The sequence below is a fragment of the Cydia splendana genome, chromosome Z (assembly GCF_910591565.1).
Source record: "Cydia splendana chromosome Z, ilCydSple1.2, whole genome shotgun sequence".
Classification (NCBI taxonomy): domain Eukaryota; kingdom Metazoa; phylum Arthropoda; class Insecta; order Lepidoptera; family Tortricidae; genus Cydia; species Cydia splendana.
Genome location: NC_085987.1, coordinates 30715109 through 30735366, shown reverse-complemented (window position 1 = coordinate 30735366; position 20258 = coordinate 30715109). Strand labels below are relative to the sequence as shown.

Here is a 20258-nt window from a genome sequence, read left to right as displayed (position 1 = left end):
ACCGATTTTGACGTGACAAAGTACGGTAGGTAGTGCCATTGCTAATGTCATTTTATGATAGATTTTTGATGTCTTTGGTGACTATACCACACTTTGTCACTGCAAAGTCTGTGCAGAGTGAAGTAGGTCAGACTCTATGGAATCTGTACAATCACACTATTAGCAAGACTTACTTAACTGTGTCTTTGTCAAGACTGCACTAGAAACGTCTGATTCATTTATGAAATAAATTATGCATAATGTATTCCTTCCAGCTGTCACATCAATAACTGTGAACGTGGTTAGCGAGAGTGAGTCTGAAACAGTGGTACCGTCGCATCAGCAGCCGGTAAGTGACTCTTGATATAACCATAACTACTTATGTATCTTTTCACGCCACTGTTCGGAAATGTGGCAATAGATGGTCTAAAACCAAGCTGGAAAATAGGCAATAGCTGTAGCACCAGAACCGCCACTACTACAATGTTTCATTGTTATCATCATCTGTCATTGGTGACGGTTCGCTACAGCAATGAGTATAATTTAAAACATAAAAATCAATTAAAGGTTCTTTTTTGGTGCAATTTTTCCTTCAAAAATAAAATTAGGTTATTTATAGGACCAATACCTTGTTAAAAAAAAAAGATATGTCAAAACCATTCAGTCAGTCATTATCCATTCAGTCAGTTCATTCGATTCACGCTTATGGCGTTTTTTACTTTTGTAGCTGTTTGTGGTTTTTTTAGCAAAAACAAACAAGTTTGAAGCAAACAACAGAAAAACGCCACTTAAAAGTGATAAAAAAGGACTGGCATCCAGAACATACATGTAAAAAAAAAGTGATAAAAAAAGTAAAAAAGGCGGGATCGGAAAATACTCACTGAATTGGATAGTGTAAATTGTGTTTGACTAAAAAATACAAGAAACACGTATCTACGCTCGCTATAAAAATGAGTTCTTCTAATGAAGAAAATGATATTCTTACGCTGACGCCTACCGAGACAGCACAGGCAGTGGCTAGTAATTTGCTACCAGAGAAATCGCGGGCTAGTACTTATAGTTATGCAAATGTTTTTTTATTTCCTCGCAGTAGTCGTGAAAAGCACTATGTAATGCCTCGGCCGGAAACGCTAAAGATGGACTCGTATTATTTGAGGGTCGACACGTTCGTCCATCTTTTAGCGGTTTTCCGTCCTCTCCTACAATGTACTATAGGTAGTAGGTACCTACCTAATTTATTTATGTGCGAACATTTGTAGGTATGTCATGCGGCAGTTTATAATTGAAAAACAGACTAGGTATACCATAAACTAGCACATATTAAATTTAGGGTGAAGTGGAGAAAGATCGATTGGTTTTTATTTCGATATGACCGGTGTAATAGGAAATCGTCGTAAAATAATATATAATATACAAAATATATGTGTCATGTTGATTATAATTGAATACCTACTTTATATGGAATAATGTTATTTCCTATTCTATCGATAACATTATGGTAATACAATAATATAAAGATTGATTGTTTGTATGAGTGATGTCTAAGACCAATTTCTGCTTCAATTTTAACACGTGCCTAATGTAGACAGCGCTGTACGGCACCATATACTATGCGGTAACGTTGGTTGTGAATAGTTGACGTTTAACAATTCAGTTCCCACAATATGTATACGCCCTAGACTAGACCCACCTACATATAAATATACCTACTCGTAAATTTCAGCTGTTAAACTTGTCCTTGAACCGATGATTAAAAATACCACTTTCAGTGCATTTACAACGAAGAGACACAGAAAGAAGTTGGAAAGGTGGGGGAGGTAAGATTGATAGAGGTAGTTTCTAAAACCGTTCACATGAATGCTGAACGTTATTGATGATCGGTGATAGATAGGTTTCAGTACGTTAAAAGCACAACATTGACTACCTACTGCCCCTAAGAATTGACAATGACAACCCCCAATTTGCCTGAAAACGTGACAAGCCCATATTATTTATTTACTTTGAAAACTTAACGACAAATAATATATAATCAAGGAAGGCTATAGTTTTTTTTAAGTGGCAACCGTCCTTCCTAATTTAACTTTCAATGTGAACATTTCAACTCCTATAAAAACTTTGACGTTAAATCGACCACTTAAATCAGCGGTAATTCACAAAACGTGCACGCTATTATATTTCTCATCGCGCAGACTATGATACAGACATTCCATGAAACATATTTTAGTCGAGTCGACAATCAAGCGTAGTTTTTTATATATTTTTTTGTAGTTAAAGCCGTTTTGGATGGGTCGATTAATAAAGTGAAGTTAAGGCAATTACTAAAAAAATATCCAAATACGTATTCATTTTGTCGGTGATTGTTGTATATGTATATATCGGAGCATACATTTAAACATGTATATTGAAACATTTATGACCTCAACTCATCTTCACCACTTGCTCAATCATCACACTAGGCTAAGTAGGTACTATCAAAACAAATAAAGCACACAACAAAATAGCCTAAACTAAATAATGAACGGCAACGTTTGCGACGATGGCGCTGGGCGGCTATGCAACTACATATTTGCAACACGTAACTTATTTGACAGATGACATTAATTACTAGGAATAAGTAGAATATGATACTTAAATTACACCAGATTACACCAGAAGACCGGTTACTCGCTGAGGGTGTTCCAGCTGCGATCGCGCCACTACGTGCACTTCAACTCTTTTGTGGTGCGCGTGCCGCGACCGCTGCAAGAGACCATCGAGTGCGCCGACTTCTGGCCGAAAGGTGTCGTGTTTCGGAGGTTCCGGGGCAAACTGCCGAATCCGACACAAGAACAGCCGATTCAACGGAGCCACGCCGTTTTGTCGCATAAATAGTGTTTAGTTTTTAAGTTTATAATATATATATATGTATGTTAGTCTGTAAGGTATTTGTAATATGGGCCTTGTTGCCTGATTTAAATTTTAAATAAAATAAAAATAAATTAAATTAAATAGACTCCGCAATCCAGGGACCGGACAACCCTTTTCGCGATAAAGGCCTTTCATTGGCCGTCCGTTAATGATGGCTAACCCAGAAAAAGACTTACCAGTTCGAACTAGTAGCCCATTCACTTGACTATCCCTGACCAAAAAACTTACCAAACAATAAAGCTTGCCTTTTATAAGGGTTTTTCTAAAAATTTAGCGGTTTTTATACAACTTTTCCTTATTGTTTTTGCCAACTTTGGTAAGTGGCCATTGATTGACATTTATACATAATTGGAAATTAAACGAACTTACCTGTAAGTGAACTTCTATTTCAATTATATTAGCTGCACAAACTTCGAAATGATATACTTGTAGTAGGCGTATAATCATACAGCCTCTGGCCATGTTAAGTAATCAGAGTAAAAAGTTAAAATTTCTCAACGAGAATTCAAAATTTTGTATCAGATTTCTGAACGCATAGTCGCGCCCCCGCGCGCGCGCCGCTTCTGTCGCCCTCATTTAGTTTAGAGTAACAAGCCAAGACATAATACTTTCACTGCCAGTGACCCGCTACCTAGGCAGGTTCTCTAGTCTTATAGGCGCTTGTCGCTACAAAGCGGAAAACGCATATTATCAGCTTTGCTCGTAGCTCGCGCTGGCAGTGAATATGCCAACTGATATGACAGCTTGGCCCGCAACTCAGCAAAGCCAATATTATCTTAAACTTTGACAGGGATTTTTCACTATTAAAATCCCTGGTTGTCTCAGGACAACGCGAGTAAGGTAACGGGCCCCAAGTTCGTGTTAGTACGTTATTTCGTTAGTTTTGTTTCTGGCGCAAATAATAAGGAATTCAAATATTTTTTATTCAAATTATACATATGAAAAAAATCTGTATTATTTAATCTCTTCAATAAAATAATTACCAATATTTTAGTGATGAAACTGAGAGTAATACGACGGTCGAAACTGTCAGACGGCCGCGAACAGCTGTGTAGTATGCGTGCACTGTTTTTAGGCGTAAGGTGTGCGCTCCCACTTGTTAAGCTTATAGGAAGGAAAAGCTAAACCCATTCGAATAAAAGTTTTTGGGAGTGTTTCTGTGGGTTCCTTAGTAATTGATTTGATAAGAAAAAAGATTGAATATATGCATAGAAATACCTTAAAATTGCAATAAATCGACTCACGAAATAGCGGTCATTTTATTTTACGTGTGTCTCCTATTTCGTGCCACTAACGAATCAAGGGTTTTCTAGATACATTTTGAGTGCTTGTTTTTAAATATAACAACGAAGATAATTAAAAAAATAAATTAGAAAACAATTAATGTATTTCATGAAGTTTCGTATGAGCGAAATTCGGTATATGTTTTTTTCACTAGAATTCTCATAAAACGAGTTTGAATGTGACCCGAGTTAAAATTTTTAAGGTATATTCCACGTATATTCTCATATTAACTACTACCACAATTTTATTTATAATTCAATTTATTTGATTTATTTTTGTTTATTTTTGTTTTTGTTTATTTTTGTGTATTTAACATATAAGATAGTTATTTTTTTTTGTAAATATATATATTTTTTAATTTTTTTATTTATATAGTTCGGCTTTTAATCAAGTATTAAAGTACCCATATGGTTCACAAAGTCTTAATTCAACCATTAAAGTCGACGAGTACAAAAAACTTTAAGTTAGCTCTCAATTTAACATTTTTTTTAAATATTATTTTTAATTTGACCTTACAATTACTCGTAAGTAGAGTAAGACCGTTAAATATTTAAAATGATTATCAGCAAATTATCACCAATTACTCTAAGAAAATTTATTCCGAAACAGGGGACACGAATTCACGAACTTAGGAGCTGAGCTAAATTTGTATCACGAAATGGGAGCCAAATAAGAGGTTCACGAAAAAAATCATATACAAAAAAAGTTTCAACTAAAACCCTATAGTTTATACATTAAATTATTAACAAAGAACTAATATAACTTACTCAAAAGCTTTTAAGGTATTGATATGCTTAGTAATATTTAAAAAAAATATACAAACTCTCAAGAGCCTTAACCTGCCGAAACAGGGGCCCTTTATCTTACTGGGCGGGAGGGATTATCATTTCGAAGTTTGTGCAGCTAATATAATTGAAATAGAACTTCACTTACAGGTAAGTTCGTTTAATTTCCAATTATTATTACGCTGCACAAACTTCTTCAATGATATACTTGTAGATGTTTAGAGATAAGTATTCAAAGTTTGTTTTGGCTTTGTATTACAATAATGAAATCAATAATTAACAATGAGTTATGATTTCATTTTTAAAATAGGTACCTTTTAGTTATCATCAACTATTTTCAAAATGTATATTTAGTTAACAACATTATTTAGAGATCTAGTGATCATTATAGATATAGAGATCATTATTTCATCAAACTGCCTGTCATATGATAATTGAAACAAAATGAATTTGTTTCTTATTAATAGGCTTTTCATTAGTACCACCAAGTACCACTTAAAACTCAATTATTATAGGACTATCAAAGAAATCAAATGTTAGCATGAAATGCAATTTTTAACGAATTCAACAACTATAAGCAACTCTTGACAGTGTGTTGCTGCTTACAACCTTTAGTGACACTTATTTTCTCATTAACTAGATAGTAAGGATATATCTTTATATAAGTATTAGAATTAGATGGAACTATGATTATGAAATTGAGCAAAATTATTAGAAGTGTAATGTTTTTCTTCCATCAATATTAACTGCTAAAGGATTTTGCTTTGTCAGCCTGAGCAGCCTTATCAGGCTGCGCACAATGGGTTAAATGAGTGGTGAGATTAAAAAATATCAACACCACTATTTTTTAAGAGTAGGACTTAGTCCATTTACAAATCGTTTGGGAAGAGATTTTTTGGACATGGAATTTTACTGCTTGAGATGTAGTAGGTATATAATTTAGGAGTTAACATGCAATTTTGCATGAGGTTTTTGAAGGCAATAAAATGTAATCACTAACAATTTAACAATCTACCATCACGAATATTATCATTCATTTATATATAGCTAACCAATGTTTGGCTTAAGCAACCTTACTCAATTTCAATTTAGTTTTATCCTGAAAAATTAATTATGAAGGTAGCAAAGGTTACTGTAATTTATAAAGCCATAAAGGTCTTTATAAAAAAACAGAATAAAGTTTCATATTTTATCAATTACAGGGTTTTGCAGTTGTGCGTTGTGTACAATCACAATGGCTAATAAAAGAAATAAAGTAATTTTTTACTTTTTCTGTCTGTACCTAATGAAAGATTTTCATTAGTTGGTGACATTGTTGATAAGTAATTTAAGACTGATTAAGGTATCAGCTCACACTTTAATGTTGAGGTGGGTGTAATCTAAAAAACGTTCTTCCTAAAATGTTCAATTGTATCATTTGAGGAGAGCCTATTCCCCAATAAAAACCCAAGAACAGATTTACAGAAAATTACACTTCTATACCTAGCATAAGTAATGCTATTAAAACGGCAAGCACTTCTGGAACAGATACCATAAAATAATTAATGTAATTATTTTCACAAAACATACACCAGTATTTCAAGTGTTTAGGCATCATGCTGCTTGACGGTGTTGGGCGCAAGGGATTGCACCATACTGTTGGCCTCACCAATCAGAAGTTCCTCCTGACTCCTGGCCCTCTTCCCTGCTAGTTCAGAGATGGCTGAACCCCAGTGCACTCCCCGGATAACACTGGGGTAACCAGGATAAGACGCTGTTGAAACTTGAAACTGGTTAATAGAAAGTTTATTTAATTGAGAGCTGGTGATCTAATCTTTACAATTATATGTAACATATACTCATAAATATTTTGTAAAACTGAGTAGTTTCAGTGACCGTGCCTTCTGGTTTTCCTATAACTTTAATACCTTAGATTTCATTTCAAATGAAAGGAAAGCATAGATAATTTTTTTTTTATATTCATGAAAATGTGAAAGCATCCACTTATGTAGAAAAAACATCTGGGTTACTTCACCAGGCTATATGTATAGCGTTCACATATTTCATCTGAACGGCTACCAATAACTCGGTAGGTATATGAAGTTCCAAAATGTTGCAAGACATTTCAAATTTAATTTGTATTAAAACTCTAAAATCCCAAGTTATCACTTAATCAGCTTATAACATTTATAGCACAAATATATCATTTAAGTAGAATATTGTAATGTCTTTTTTCGCACCACTGCAAAATGTTCCTATAAATAGACATCAAAAATACAGGATTTAATTTCAACTATTCGGTATATAAATAATTGCGATAGCTGTGTGATCTTCTCTCAGAAGCATCTCATAATCTGGTAAACCGGAAAGAAAGTCTTTAAACATAAAAGACATAAGCTGAACAAATTTAATGTAATATATATTCTTTTTGTCTCCTTCCATAATCCAACAGCTAACTCATTTCTAATCGGCCGCCCCAGCGTGTCAATAAACTGTTACTGTAAGTAAGTAAATATGTACCACTTTATAAAGGGCTTTATCTTTTGATTAACTTTGATTTTTTTTTTTTTTTTTAGTAGGTAAAGAAATAAATCTATATAGTAGCCAGCTTTCTGAGGTACTAAGGAGCTAGTTCCATTTGATTATAACTCCACATAGGTAATGGTACCAAGACTATAATTAAGTGTATCCCGTATAAGTACCTACATAGTAAAACATTTGTTATAAGGAGTATCAACAATAGATATATCTATCATCTAAACAGTGTGTGTGTATGTGATCTTAAACACTTCATGAAAGGTCTGGCACAATATATCTAGCTAGAGAGATATCTAGTTTAATAGTCTAGGTATATTAGGACTAAAAACTGAAATCTCATCTTTCCACATGAAACAGATATGTTTTCTACATTCAAGAAATCAAGTAAAAACATCTTGGTGATAGTGCTCATTTAACAATTTTGTGTTCTTAGTTTCTGGCAATTCTAATATCTTGTTAACTTAAAACCGCTCAGTTGCACTACCTAAATGTGCTTATGTTAATATATGGATCTTGCCTTGCTGTACATATAAAGTGAACATTATTTTATAAGGATGACCTTATAAAATAATGCTGCAAGATATGATGACATAGGCATATATTTGTACACACAGTATGTATATACTGTGACTGTGGTATCACAGTCACATATTTTTCTAGTATTCGACTATCAATTTCACAGAAGTGATCATATTTCGGAATACTTGTAGGTGTTGGCACAGATAAAAAATTAAAAACCGGGCAAGTGCGAGTCGGACTCGCGCACGAAGGGTTCCGTACCATAATGCAAAAAAAAAAACAAAAAAAAAAGCAAAAAAAAAAACGGTCACCCATCCAAATACTGACCACTCCCGACGTTGCTTAACTTTGGTCAAAAATCACGTTTGTTGTATGGGAGCCCCATTTAAATCTTTATTTTATTCTGTTTTTAGTATTTGTTGTTATAGCGGCAATAGAAATACATCATCTGTGAAAATTTCAACTGTCTAGCTATCACGGTTCGTGAGATACAGCCTGGTGACAGACGGACGGACGGACGGACAGCGAAGTCTTAGTAATAGGGTCCCGTTTTACCCTTTGGGTACGGAACCCTAAAAAGGAACTTTGTATGAGATAGCCCGGACAAAATCCTTGTATGTGAAAAAAGTAAACCACAGCTTTTAAGAATTTGTTCTAAATGAACACAGGCTGTTGTGGTGGCGCTGTGTGCGACCACATTGTGAATGCAGAGAGGAAAGTCTTGCTCCGCTTCCTCTTCCTTGCTTTGACCAGGGGTTTTTGTAAATTATTATGTTTAATAAATACTTTTTTGTATGAAACAAATACAACAGCAAATCATACGTTAGAAAATATGATTGGTAGTTGAGCCTTTGAAGTTTAAAGTGCCAGGCTTACGGGCTGGGCTTAGGGTTGCCAGATGGTCGGGATTTGGCGGGATTCTCCCGATTTTTAGCACGTTTTCCCGATTCCCGACAAAGTGAAAATTGTCCCGAAAAACAGCTTCACGTTATAAAACAATAATTTCAAGTTCCGAACTGTCGTCGAGCGAGCGAGCGACCCGCTCGCCGCCTAGATTTTTTTTTGTTTGTTCAAGATCTCAAAGAATTTATACTATTTTTATATAAAAACGTCTATGGGCAGAGCAGCTGACGTAGTGCCAATAATGTAAAATATCGTTGTTTTTGATACATTACTTTAATTTGAATGTTTTTTTTTCCCGACTTAAATCCCAAAATCCCGAAAAAAAATTATTTTTTCCCGATATTAGCGCCTTTCTATCTGGCAACCTTAGCTGGGCTGCCGGAGATTAAAGTTTTTCTGCTAGATTTTCCTAAAACATCACTTATCAACAGCATGTTTAAAAGATTTAATAAACCTCTTATGCCATTTATTATGATTCAGTATTTAATTTCAAAAAATTCACAGATTTCGTGCCTCACACGACTATCGAGCACATTGGAAATGAATCTACGGAATTCGAATAAATATTGTCGCTGAGCGACGAGAAAGTCTAGATAAGGAAAAAGTTACAAAATAAAACTACAACGTTGAATGATAATTATTACACGACTGCCCAAACAAAAAGAGTGTATTGTTTTCAGCGTTCATGTTTGTATGTATGTGAGTTTCTTTATTTTATTCTTAGATTAACACAAGTATCCTGGACATAACGCATATGAACAAACAAATTGCAAAATTTCCACACGCGTATCGAAGTTTGAATAATTGTCGCCGTGGCGCATAAGTATAGGTACATATTTCATTTTTCGATTAATAAGCAGGCCGCGTAGCCAAGATGCCGATCGCTTACGCTCCGTAGCGATCGAATCGCAACTGTCACTGTCGCACTAATATGGAAGAGTGATAGAGAGACATAATGCTTTTCGTTGTCGAAGCGATAGCGATTGTAACCTTGGCTAGGCCGGCTGGATATATTAATGTTCAAAGTAAGTACAAGGAAATTATTACACGGCAAATCCGTAGTCAACTCGAGAAGTGGTAGCCACATCGCCGTTATCGTCACTCGAGTCTTGATCGGCAGCGGCCCATTTGCTGCAAGATATGAAATTTTCTTGACAGCAGTTTGACGCGACGAGAGATGACCATAACAGCGTTTGTCTATGTTGCACCAAACCTGAGTTCCAATAGGTACTACCAGGGTTCAGCATCAGCTATCTTGGGTAATGCTCTACCATGTGATCATCATGACGAATCGGATGTCCAAAACAGCGCGTGCCTATGTTGCACCAAACCTGAGTTCCGCTAGGTACAACCAGGGTTCAGCATCAGCTCTATCTTGGGTACTACTCTCCTAAGTGCTCATCAAGACGAGTCGGATGACCAAAACAGCGTGTGCCTATGTTGCAACAAACCTGAGTTCCTTTAGGTACAGCCAGGGTTCAGCATCAGCTCTATCTTGGGTACTACTCTCCTAAGTGCTCATCGAGACGAGTCCGATGACCAAAACAGCGTGTGCTTATGTTGTATTAAACCCGAGCTCCACTAGGTACTGCCAGGGTTCAGCATCAACTATCTGCTAGCAGCCGCCAGCAACATGCGGAGGTGAGACCATTTCGTGGCACTTTTTCTTTTTTATGTTTCTCTGTATAAGTTTTTATTTTGTGTTTGTGCTCACGAATAAAATTATTTCTATCTCTATACCTCTATACCTCTACCTCTACCTCTACCTCTACCTCTACCTCTACCTCTACCTCTACCTCTACCTCTACCTCTACCTCTACCTCTACCTCTACCTCTACCTCTACCTCTACCTCTACCTCTACCTCTACCTCTACCTCTACCTCTACCTCTACCTCTACCTCTACCTCTACCTCTACCTCTACCTCTACCTCTACCTCTACCTCTACCTCTACCTCTACCTCTACCTCTACCTCTACCTCTACCTCTACCTCTACCTCTACCTCTACCTCTACCTCTACCTCTACCTAATAGAGGTAGCTCTATTTTTACCTCTACTTCTACCTCTACCTCTATCTCTATTTCTATTTCCACCACCACAAGAATGCATAGATTGTCGAATAGTGCGTTATCTACGCCCGTCTCAAACAGGATAGATAGAGTTAAACCAAGAAAAATCTGCAGCGATTTTGATAGCCCACGCAGTGCAAGTGTTATTCTGCCGTCATAATGCCGATAATTCACAACAAACACCGATAAAGAACTCTGCGAAACATGAAGTCATAAATGTCATGTGAAAAATGTCGTTCTGACTTTTTGACTATTTTAAGGTTAGGCTACAGGGCAAACCCTTAACCCGATCGTCTTTGTTTTAGGCTCAAATTGTAGCTGACTAAATTGTCCAGAGCCGTTTTTCTCAAATTTTTGATATCATTCTTCGTTTCCAAATTATCGAGCACCAAAATCAAAAATTCGGAAAAAATTGAATTTTATTTTCACTATTTCGACCATAACTTTTTTAGTTTTTTACTTTCTCGAATAATTATTTTTGCACCTTACAGCTCTCGTGATTATGCGTCTTTTGAGCTTATTTTTTAATATCATATCTTCACAACTTTCCGAGATATAAGGGGATCGCACTTTTTCGTGAAATCGGACCCTATACTGGAGCGAACGAAAAGACATTTCCAATGTCAAAATGAACAGAATCACTTAAAAGTGACAATACCTTCTTATAGCTGGTACAGTACACAATTTTGAGAGCTAAATCATCACAGTTAGAGAACAGGAACTTTATTTTGTATCATTTCAATACTTAGCCTCGTTCCCCACTGGCAAGAATCTCGCCAGCTGCAGCTTAAGTCTCTGGGTTCATCTTCGGAGGACCAATAATTTGTTACAGCGCAGAGTAGTCTTTCGTAATCTTGTCCGGGTCATACTTCTTTTATAATGTTCTTAATTATTTATCTGTAATCAAACAACAACACTATCCTATAAGGATTTTTCCTATAATATCCAAAATTCTGGTGCGTCCCTCCGATAATGTCAAGGTTTGCTCGCTTAATTCTTCGCTTGCTGACATTAGAATAAGTACCTACTTAATTTCACCTACTTGAAGATGAGTATATATCAAGAGACGGCCTAATCTGGCATACCACATGATTAACTCATTTGGTTAAGAGCGGTGTCTAGTCGAACACGCCACAAAACCCAGTAGGTAAGTTTATCTAGCAAGACTTGTAGGTGGCTTATAATGCACCCTATTATCAGGTAGGACATGAGCAATGTCTCAGTGCTGTTGGCAAGGAATATGTGACAATATCCCCTGGCTGCTGGCAGTGAACGCACCTAGTGTAGTACGCCAAGGTTGCCAAGTGCGAATATCAAACAGAGATGTCTAGATTAACACTCCAAAATGATTAGCACAGCCATTTTATGCAGTTAGAAACAGAGAATAGCGCTCCAGAATGCATATGCACATCATAACCAAGTACAGTCAGCAACCAGTTAGCTAGTTATAACACTCCAACGCACAGCACTAACACCAGATAGAAATAACATAAACAAATCATATTTGTTACCTGATTATAATTAATGTTCCTTTTCGGAATATTATGTGTATTAAATAATTAACCGAATGCTGGCACTATTGGAGAGCGAGGCTTACATCTGGATACCGAGCGATATCTACTTCTCGACGCCGCTGGTGGAGATAGGGATCTAGATGATGCAGAATTACAGACCTAGAATAGGTTCAAGACCATGATCCATCGATCGGTATGTAACGCGTCTGGGCCTTTATCAACGAAAGGACGCCGCATTTGGATTTGAACGCGTATGCTCTTGAATCTTCTTATTTTTTCTTCTATTCCGCAATATAGATAAGGTATACTATTTTATTTTCTTCTTTACATATTTCGTCCTTTATTTTAATAAAAACACTTTTTTTATTTTAATAGGACGTAATGGCCGCGGCTGATGTAAAACGTCAATGAGGGCGACAGAAGCGGCGCGCGCGCGGGGGCGCGACTATGCGTTCAGAAATCTGATACAAAATTTTGAATTCTCGTTGAGAATTTTTAACTTTTTACTCTGAATACTTAACATGGCCAGAGGCTGTATGATTATACGCCTACTACAAGTATATAATTGAAGAAGTTTGTGCAGCGTAATAATAATATACCTTTCACAATCTCTAGTAAAACAGACATTGTCAATTCCGAGTACATAATAATTATAGTAGACGATCGCTCGTTATCGGATGCGAAGTAATGTGTGTTATGATCAAGGTAAACGGTTTAGTTTAGAGTGACCCCACACTCGCTAGTGAACGCGCCCAAAATACACTTCTTTTGAGCGTCGGCGTCTAGTCAGCGCTATGTAAAATGGCGTTGCTGCGCGGTTGCGCCAACGTTGAGTCGAGCAGCAGCCATAGAGTTCACTAAACGCCAACGCTCGGGAGACGCTAGTGTGGGGTGGCCCTTAAATTAGCACGTTTATATGCTAAAAGGGTACCCCTTTATAATCCTAATAGCGGATGGTGCTGGGCCTAAAATACGGCGTTGCGTGAACAAGAGATTTCCTTTGGCAGGATTGGTCCTTATGACCCAAGGATGGATTTAAGAAGTGGAGCCACCGAGATTTTTGATGTAAATTTTTAGGGGGGGGGGGGGGGGGCTCTCAACTTGATCTTGATATCTATATAATTTAAGCTACTACGTCAAGTTTGGTATCGTTTTCGTATAAATCGGGGATGCCGAATTCATTTATGATATCATAATGACACCATTCCGAAGTAAAACCACATAAAATATGAAAAAAATACTTTTTTTTAAATTCCTCTTCACGCTTAAACCGCTAAACCAATTTAGTTAAAATTTGGTACAGAGATAGTTTGAGTTCCAGGAAATAACATAGCCTACTTTAAATCTCAAAATTCATCCTTTAAGGGTGTGAAAAGGGAGGTAGAAATTTGTATGGGGATTCAATATTTAACCGCTGAACCGTTTTAAATAAAATTTTGTATAGAGATATTTTGAGTCCCCGGGAAGAACATAGGATAGTTTTTATTTAAAAAAAATCTCTTAAAAGTGAAAAGGAAGGTGTAAGATTGTATGGGGAATCAATAACGGCTGAACCGATTTAGATGAAATCTATGTCTACATCTTTGATTTACTTGAAAATGATATTAAACTTGACATAGAACTTAAAACTTAAACAATTATTAACATCAGACGTCGCCGACGCTTAAAACCCCCCCACCCCCCACCTGCATCAAAAATCTGGGTGGTTCCACTTCTTAAATACATCCTTGGGTCCTAAGGACCAATCCTGCCAAAGGAAATCTCTTGTTCATGCAACGCCGTGGTTGACCTTTTTATGCTCTGAGCACACTCAACTATAACCTTTATAAGCAATATGCTTTTATTGGAGAGTGGATGATAAGGGTTTTGTTAGGGTATTAGGATACCGATATGGGTTAAAAGCGCTTTGATAACGGCTTTAAAAGCAAAATGTATGATGAGTTAAGCTGCATGCAAACCCATTCAAAACCCTATAAAAGGGATAGCGAGCCGGTTCCTGACAATGCAATATTATATTATTGATAACGCCGTAGATAGTTTCGCAGCCTTCTATACGGAGGTGCCTAAATTACCTGAAAATTCGCTGCACGATATCAGGAAGCCCATTATAAGATGCTTTACCCAAGGGTCGAGTGTTGATCAATAATTCATAGTATCGTATAAGTTTCACATTTGAGCATCCACCTGGTTTGTTGTTGCTTTCAATAAGATAATGTAATGATTTATAACTCAGTACTTAAGTATAGCTTTAGTGCCTTTTTTTAGGTACAAACTTAATTATTTAAAATAATATGTCAGTTATACCTTATAGGTACCTAACATGATAGGTCTTAACCGTCCTAATCTGTCGTGCCTAATTTATATGTGAAACAGAATTTAGGTAATCTACTTAAAAAAACGCAATTCACATGGCAATATTTTACCACTGGGGATTTTGTGTTTAGGTAAATGCATCGTGGATAAAGGCTACACAAACAATAACAATCATGTAGGCACACCATTTAAATTTTGGAAATTCATAAGTCCATTAGTGCTAGTTTTCCCTGTGAGATTCGATTAATATAATTCGTTCTACTTGCCTCCCTCCATTGCAAGACCACCTCTCGTATAAGTTATGTTGATATTATAGGGCCCGTCCGTTCGGCTGCCGCTGCGCAGCCCGAGCGCCGCCAGCGCGCACAACACGCTGCGCGTGCAGCCGCAGAGCGGCGTGCTGGCGCTCGTGCACAGCCTGCCCGACCTCACCATCGACCCGTCCTCGCCGCCCGCACGCACTGCGCCACCGTACGTCTGCTGTCTTTCTTACTGTTGCTCAGGCCATAGCCATACACCATAAAAAGTAATGCACCTGGCATGCCGAAAATACTGCAAAAGATACATGCCTGCAGGGTAAACGGTCCATTTCTCCTGTTTTACCGCTTTCTTTTTACTCGCGCTGTCCAAATCGTAGGTAAGCAATTTGTAGTGTCAGTATTTAAACACCTCGATCTTGACGGGACAGCATTTTCCAAAAGCCTGTTAGTAACGTCAGCAGTGGCGGGGCTGCAATTTATGATCGATCTATACATAACTGGTTGAAATCGAAATACCGATAATAATAAATCATTTTATGTAGGTACCTACATATTACAATTTTTGCAGACCAACTCCTCAAACGGCGTCAGAAAAACTATACCAATCTCATCAAGAGCTGCTACAACGAAACCGGCTGTCTGCCACGCACCATCACCAATACCTGAGCCCCGATCACAGGGGCACCAGTTATCCACCGCCCAGCCCGACTAGGTACCGATAACCGATAGTAACCTGTCTTTAAGTAAATTAAAATGTTTAGAAAATATGAAATGTTGCCAAATAGACAACATTTAATTTAATTAATGTTGTTCATCGATTGAGTGAACTTTCAGAGCCGCACTGAGGCGCGGCATGGCTTTCTCCGACTCGTTCAAGTACCCCCCGCTGTCGAAGATGGGCCACGTGAACAGCCAGTCGCAGCAGCAGCAACCCGAGCCGCAGCCGGGGCCCTCCACCTCCGCCGCTGGACGGGTATGAATGCTACGCTATACTCATTTCAATTTACATAAGGTCAACAAGGACGTATTGCAGGAAAGACAGTCATGGGGCAAGAACTCTCGTATTTGTATACGACCGTAGCTAAGACACAGTCAAAAGGAAGAGCTTCACTCCTCTGCTCTACCGACCTTCTCCGAGCTTCTGTAAGTGGAATATCTGTACAAACGCAAGAGTTAAAAGCGACGAAAGAGTTTGTAGACGGCGTTCTCTTATATACCTACGGTATTTCCTACATTGACCTATTGTTTTAATACTGGAACGCTATTTTGCATTGCTTAATATACAAACGCATATTTATGTGTTATCTTACATGGTCCAAACTATTTACGTTAACCCAATAGTTAAACTTAGTTTCGGAATCTCTACATTTTACGTAGGTAGTTTTTTGTATAGGACCCTTAAAAACTTTTCACTTTTAAATTAGTTCATTAAACCATTCGAACTAATAAATACCTAAGTAGGTATATTTGAAAAAAATCAAGAAAATAAAGCTTAATAAATACTTTTCATAAAAATTATTTAAACTTGATCGGTTAAGCCATTAGCTTTTCTAAAACTTAGTAAAAGGACGTAAGTGCCGGAAAGATACGGCCTTTCGCTGTTATTTGGCTTACTATATCGTATGAAGGTATGGAATCCTCCATGACACATGGCCCGACACGCACGCACGCACTTCATCCTGTTGGAAAATTAAACCTTACAGCTATATAAAGCATAATTTTTCGATTTTAGAGCGAACAAGGCGCCGTTAATCCGGTAATAGTTCCAAGTACCAGCACGGAGAAGGAGAAAAAGTCAAAACACCTGATTAGCAGCAGGTAAGAAATATACCTACTACCTCTATAATTGGTACTGCCATATTTTTTTTGCTTTTATCGAAAAGTATCACATCTTTATCACATCACATTTCACTACAATGACAAACAAGCTCACGGGCCGCCTGATGATAGGTACGTGGAAGGCGATAACTCCAGGAATAATGTCGTGTAATAATTATTAGACCACAGTTTGACTTCTGATCTTCATGTTCTTAGGCTTCAAGAAACTCGATGTTTACCAGGGTTAAAAATTGCCATTTTAGGAATCCTCAGATATACATTTTCAACATTTTTTTATTCATTTGGAGATCCAACAGCTATAACACTAACATAGAAATTGTAGTAGATATGTCGCAGTCGGATCGTATAATCCGCCGTATTACATTACGGCTAGCCGTTTTCAAAAACAGGGGCGTTTTGAAATGCGGCGGTTTAACGATTAGCCGGATTGAATGCGGCTGAATGGGAATCCGCCGGAATGTATTCGGCGCCATACGTTCTTCAACACGGCTAGCCGTAATGTAATACAGCGAGTCATTAGCCGCCGCTTTGACAGTTTTTAGTTCCCATTTTTAACACCCGTGGCGCTGCCTGACAAACGCTGGGGTGTCCATCAAATCTGGAGTTCGTCGGACTGTTTCTTTTCAAAAAACATTTCTTTCGCAACTTAACTAGACGGAGCCCCGCTTCGCGGGGCTCCTATTTCTGAGCGGTTTGCCCTTCGGGCATCTGAAGCTACCTAACAAACCTAACCTACCTACCTATTGATTTAGTGAGACGTCCGTGAAAACTTTACACTTTGGGGAAAAAAGCGTAGGTAGGTAAGTAGGTTAGGTTCGTTAGGTAGCTTCAGATGCCCGAAGGGCAAACCGCCCAGAAATAGGAGCCCCGCTTGCGGGGCTCCGTCTATTTAAGTTGTGAAGGAAATGTTTTGGAAAAGAAACACATGTAGTGCGGTGGGACCATGGTAAAAATAAATTAAATTGCAAACATTGTCAAACTCCGGTTACGTAGGCGATCGAAAGAACTGGTCACTCTACAATCTAAAATAGTAGTACGATGCGGCTAAACGTTGGCCGCCTTATTGAAGAACGTATCGCAATGACAATCCGGCTAATCGTCGAACCGCCGCATTTCAAAACGCCCCTGTTTTTGATAACGGCTAGCCGTAATGTAATACGGCGGATTATACGATCTGACTACGACAGATACAGGAAGCCAATTAACATGATCAATTGATCAGATTGATCATAACAAAAATGAGATGGGTTTTTGCCTGGTTTTTGCTTAGTGTTAAATTTTTCCTGACCGGAAACTCAGGCTCAGAAAACACCATGAAAATGTAGATAAGTATTGCAATTTATACAAAAATGCGTCCAAAAAGACCGCATAATAATGGCCCATTTATTTACAAATTCTTGACTTAACATTGTTGAGCATTTTTGGTAGTGGTGGTTAGTTAGTCTTGACCAAATACTGAATCGTTTTCGAGAAGTAACAAGGCCAGGACTGAATTAAAGTGGCTAAACTCTTCTATCAGTTCATTCTTCAGCTCAGGCGGTTGGCACTCCAAAATCGAGGGATGACACATAAGAGGCTGGAGGGTGATGACATTTACAAGGCAAGAATATTATAAGTAGATTATAAGTTAACGTACCTACCCACAGTAGCTTACTCAGCCTGCGCCTTCTGCTCCCGTAGAACTGCCCCAGCTCCGTGCTTTGTAAATGGCATATTCATGCGGTTATAGCGATGTAGACGCGAACTTATGTCATCTAGTTGTCGCTGACTCTAAATTGCCTTTGCAATAAAGTTTTAGTAGAGTAGTATCGTACTTCAATACAGATCATCAAAGAAAGCACGATGCACGTTTAGAAGCGATTTAGCCGAATCTAACTAAGTATGTAAATGCAATGATTATGTAACAAATAATAAAAATTGGCATTTAACACAGGAACAAAGGAGGCAGCAAAAGCGAAAGCGCGAGCGGCCGCCGCAAGGACAGGCAGGCGGAATGACGCCGCGCCAAGTCGAAAGACTGAAGGGAGAAGAAGAAACGCAAGTCGCGTAGTCAATGGCTTTACAAATGGTGCTGTCTTTGTTAATGTGATAGCCCGAAGGGCAGAGTGAGAACTTAAATTTAGATAGTTTTACATTTGTAACAGCCAACGAAAACACTTGTATTTTTGTGACCGTGGTGAAACTCAAAACAGACTTTGTCCGTGCATCTCTGATGCAAAGTCTTGAAGGAGCCATAACAACGATGAATAAGGGACCAGCCTTTGGAAATCTGGTAACCGTGCCATACTCACGTCGTCGCGTGAACTCTTCGTTGATATTCTGGACAGGCTGTATTTGTACCAGGCTGCAGCTACCATATGTAGTATGGCGGCTATACACTTAACACGCTACCGATATATTCTCATGAGACCTACAACCTAGTTACCAAATACTTTACTGAATATCTTCCTGTAATTATTTTTTAGGTTTGATTATAGTTTACACGTACCTACGTACTTAACTCGTTAAATATGAATAGCCGACTTAACTGTTACATAATAAATTTATCTGAGAGAACATTACGTATACCTACAAATCACTTTCCTATCACTTTGTATTCCGCAAGGAATTTATAAATGTTACTTCATTCTAAGCTAGGAATTTATAGACTAGCCCCGATGCATGTGTTCTCGTGTAGTCAGAGCATTTTCCGAAATTCCCCCATTAATACAAAAATTATTAAAAACAAAATTTAAATATGTATGTACAAGAAATACCAATTATCTTTTCAGGGTACTAATTTTTATTATTAATTTTTTTTTGCCAGGAATACAACAGAAGCCTTACTGTGGAAAAAGAATACGAGCGATAGAGAGGCAGATAACGAAAGTGCGATTTTCGTTTTTCGCGGTAGGCCCTCAGATGTAGAAAGGGCTATTACTAGGGACAGCAAACACGGCTGCCAATGTAGGGGAGGTAGGGAACCATTGGGCAGTCGGGAGAAATTTTCACAGATTTTCTGTTGCCGCTATAACAACAAATACTAAAAACAAAATAAAAATAATATTTAAGTGGGGCTCTCATACAACAAACGTGTTTTTTTTTTGCCGTTTTATGCGTAATGGTACGGAACCCTTCGTGCGCGAGTCCGACTCGCACTTGGCCGGTTTTATTCTTTGAGCCCATACATACCTACATGCAAAAGTGTAGTAGCAGAGGACACTACGTTGGACAACGTTTTTTAAATACCTATCCATTTTTTCAACAACAACGACAACAGTGTTATGCAATCATATTATACGACCAAATATGCGTCCCATAAGGCGCTTGATTTACATAATTACAAAATTAATTAAATATAATTATAAACTATTTTGTATTTCACTAGACGA

The 20258-nt window shown here is 37.7% G+C and overlaps 1 protein-coding gene across 1 annotated transcript in view; it reads left to right on the top strand.

The window, feature by feature from the left end:
• LOC134804911 (uncharacterized) overlaps window positions 1-19586 on the top strand; it is a 154754-nt gene extending 135168 nt beyond the window's left edge. Inside the window, exons 18-23 of the mRNA XM_063778231.1 lie at window positions 255-328; window positions 15105-15259; window positions 15617-15760; window positions 15883-16021; window positions 16781-16866; window positions 18821-19586. Coding sequence (XP_063634301.1) covers window positions 255-328; window positions 15105-15259; window positions 15617-15760; window positions 15883-16021; window positions 16781-16866; window positions 18821-18884 — 662 coding nt within the window. The 3' untranslated portion in view covers window positions 18885-19586. The remainder of the gene's footprint in view (window positions 1-254; window positions 329-15104; window positions 15260-15616; window positions 15761-15882; window positions 16022-16780; window positions 16867-18820) is intronic.
• The last annotated feature ends 672 nt before the right edge of the window (window positions 19587-20258 follow it).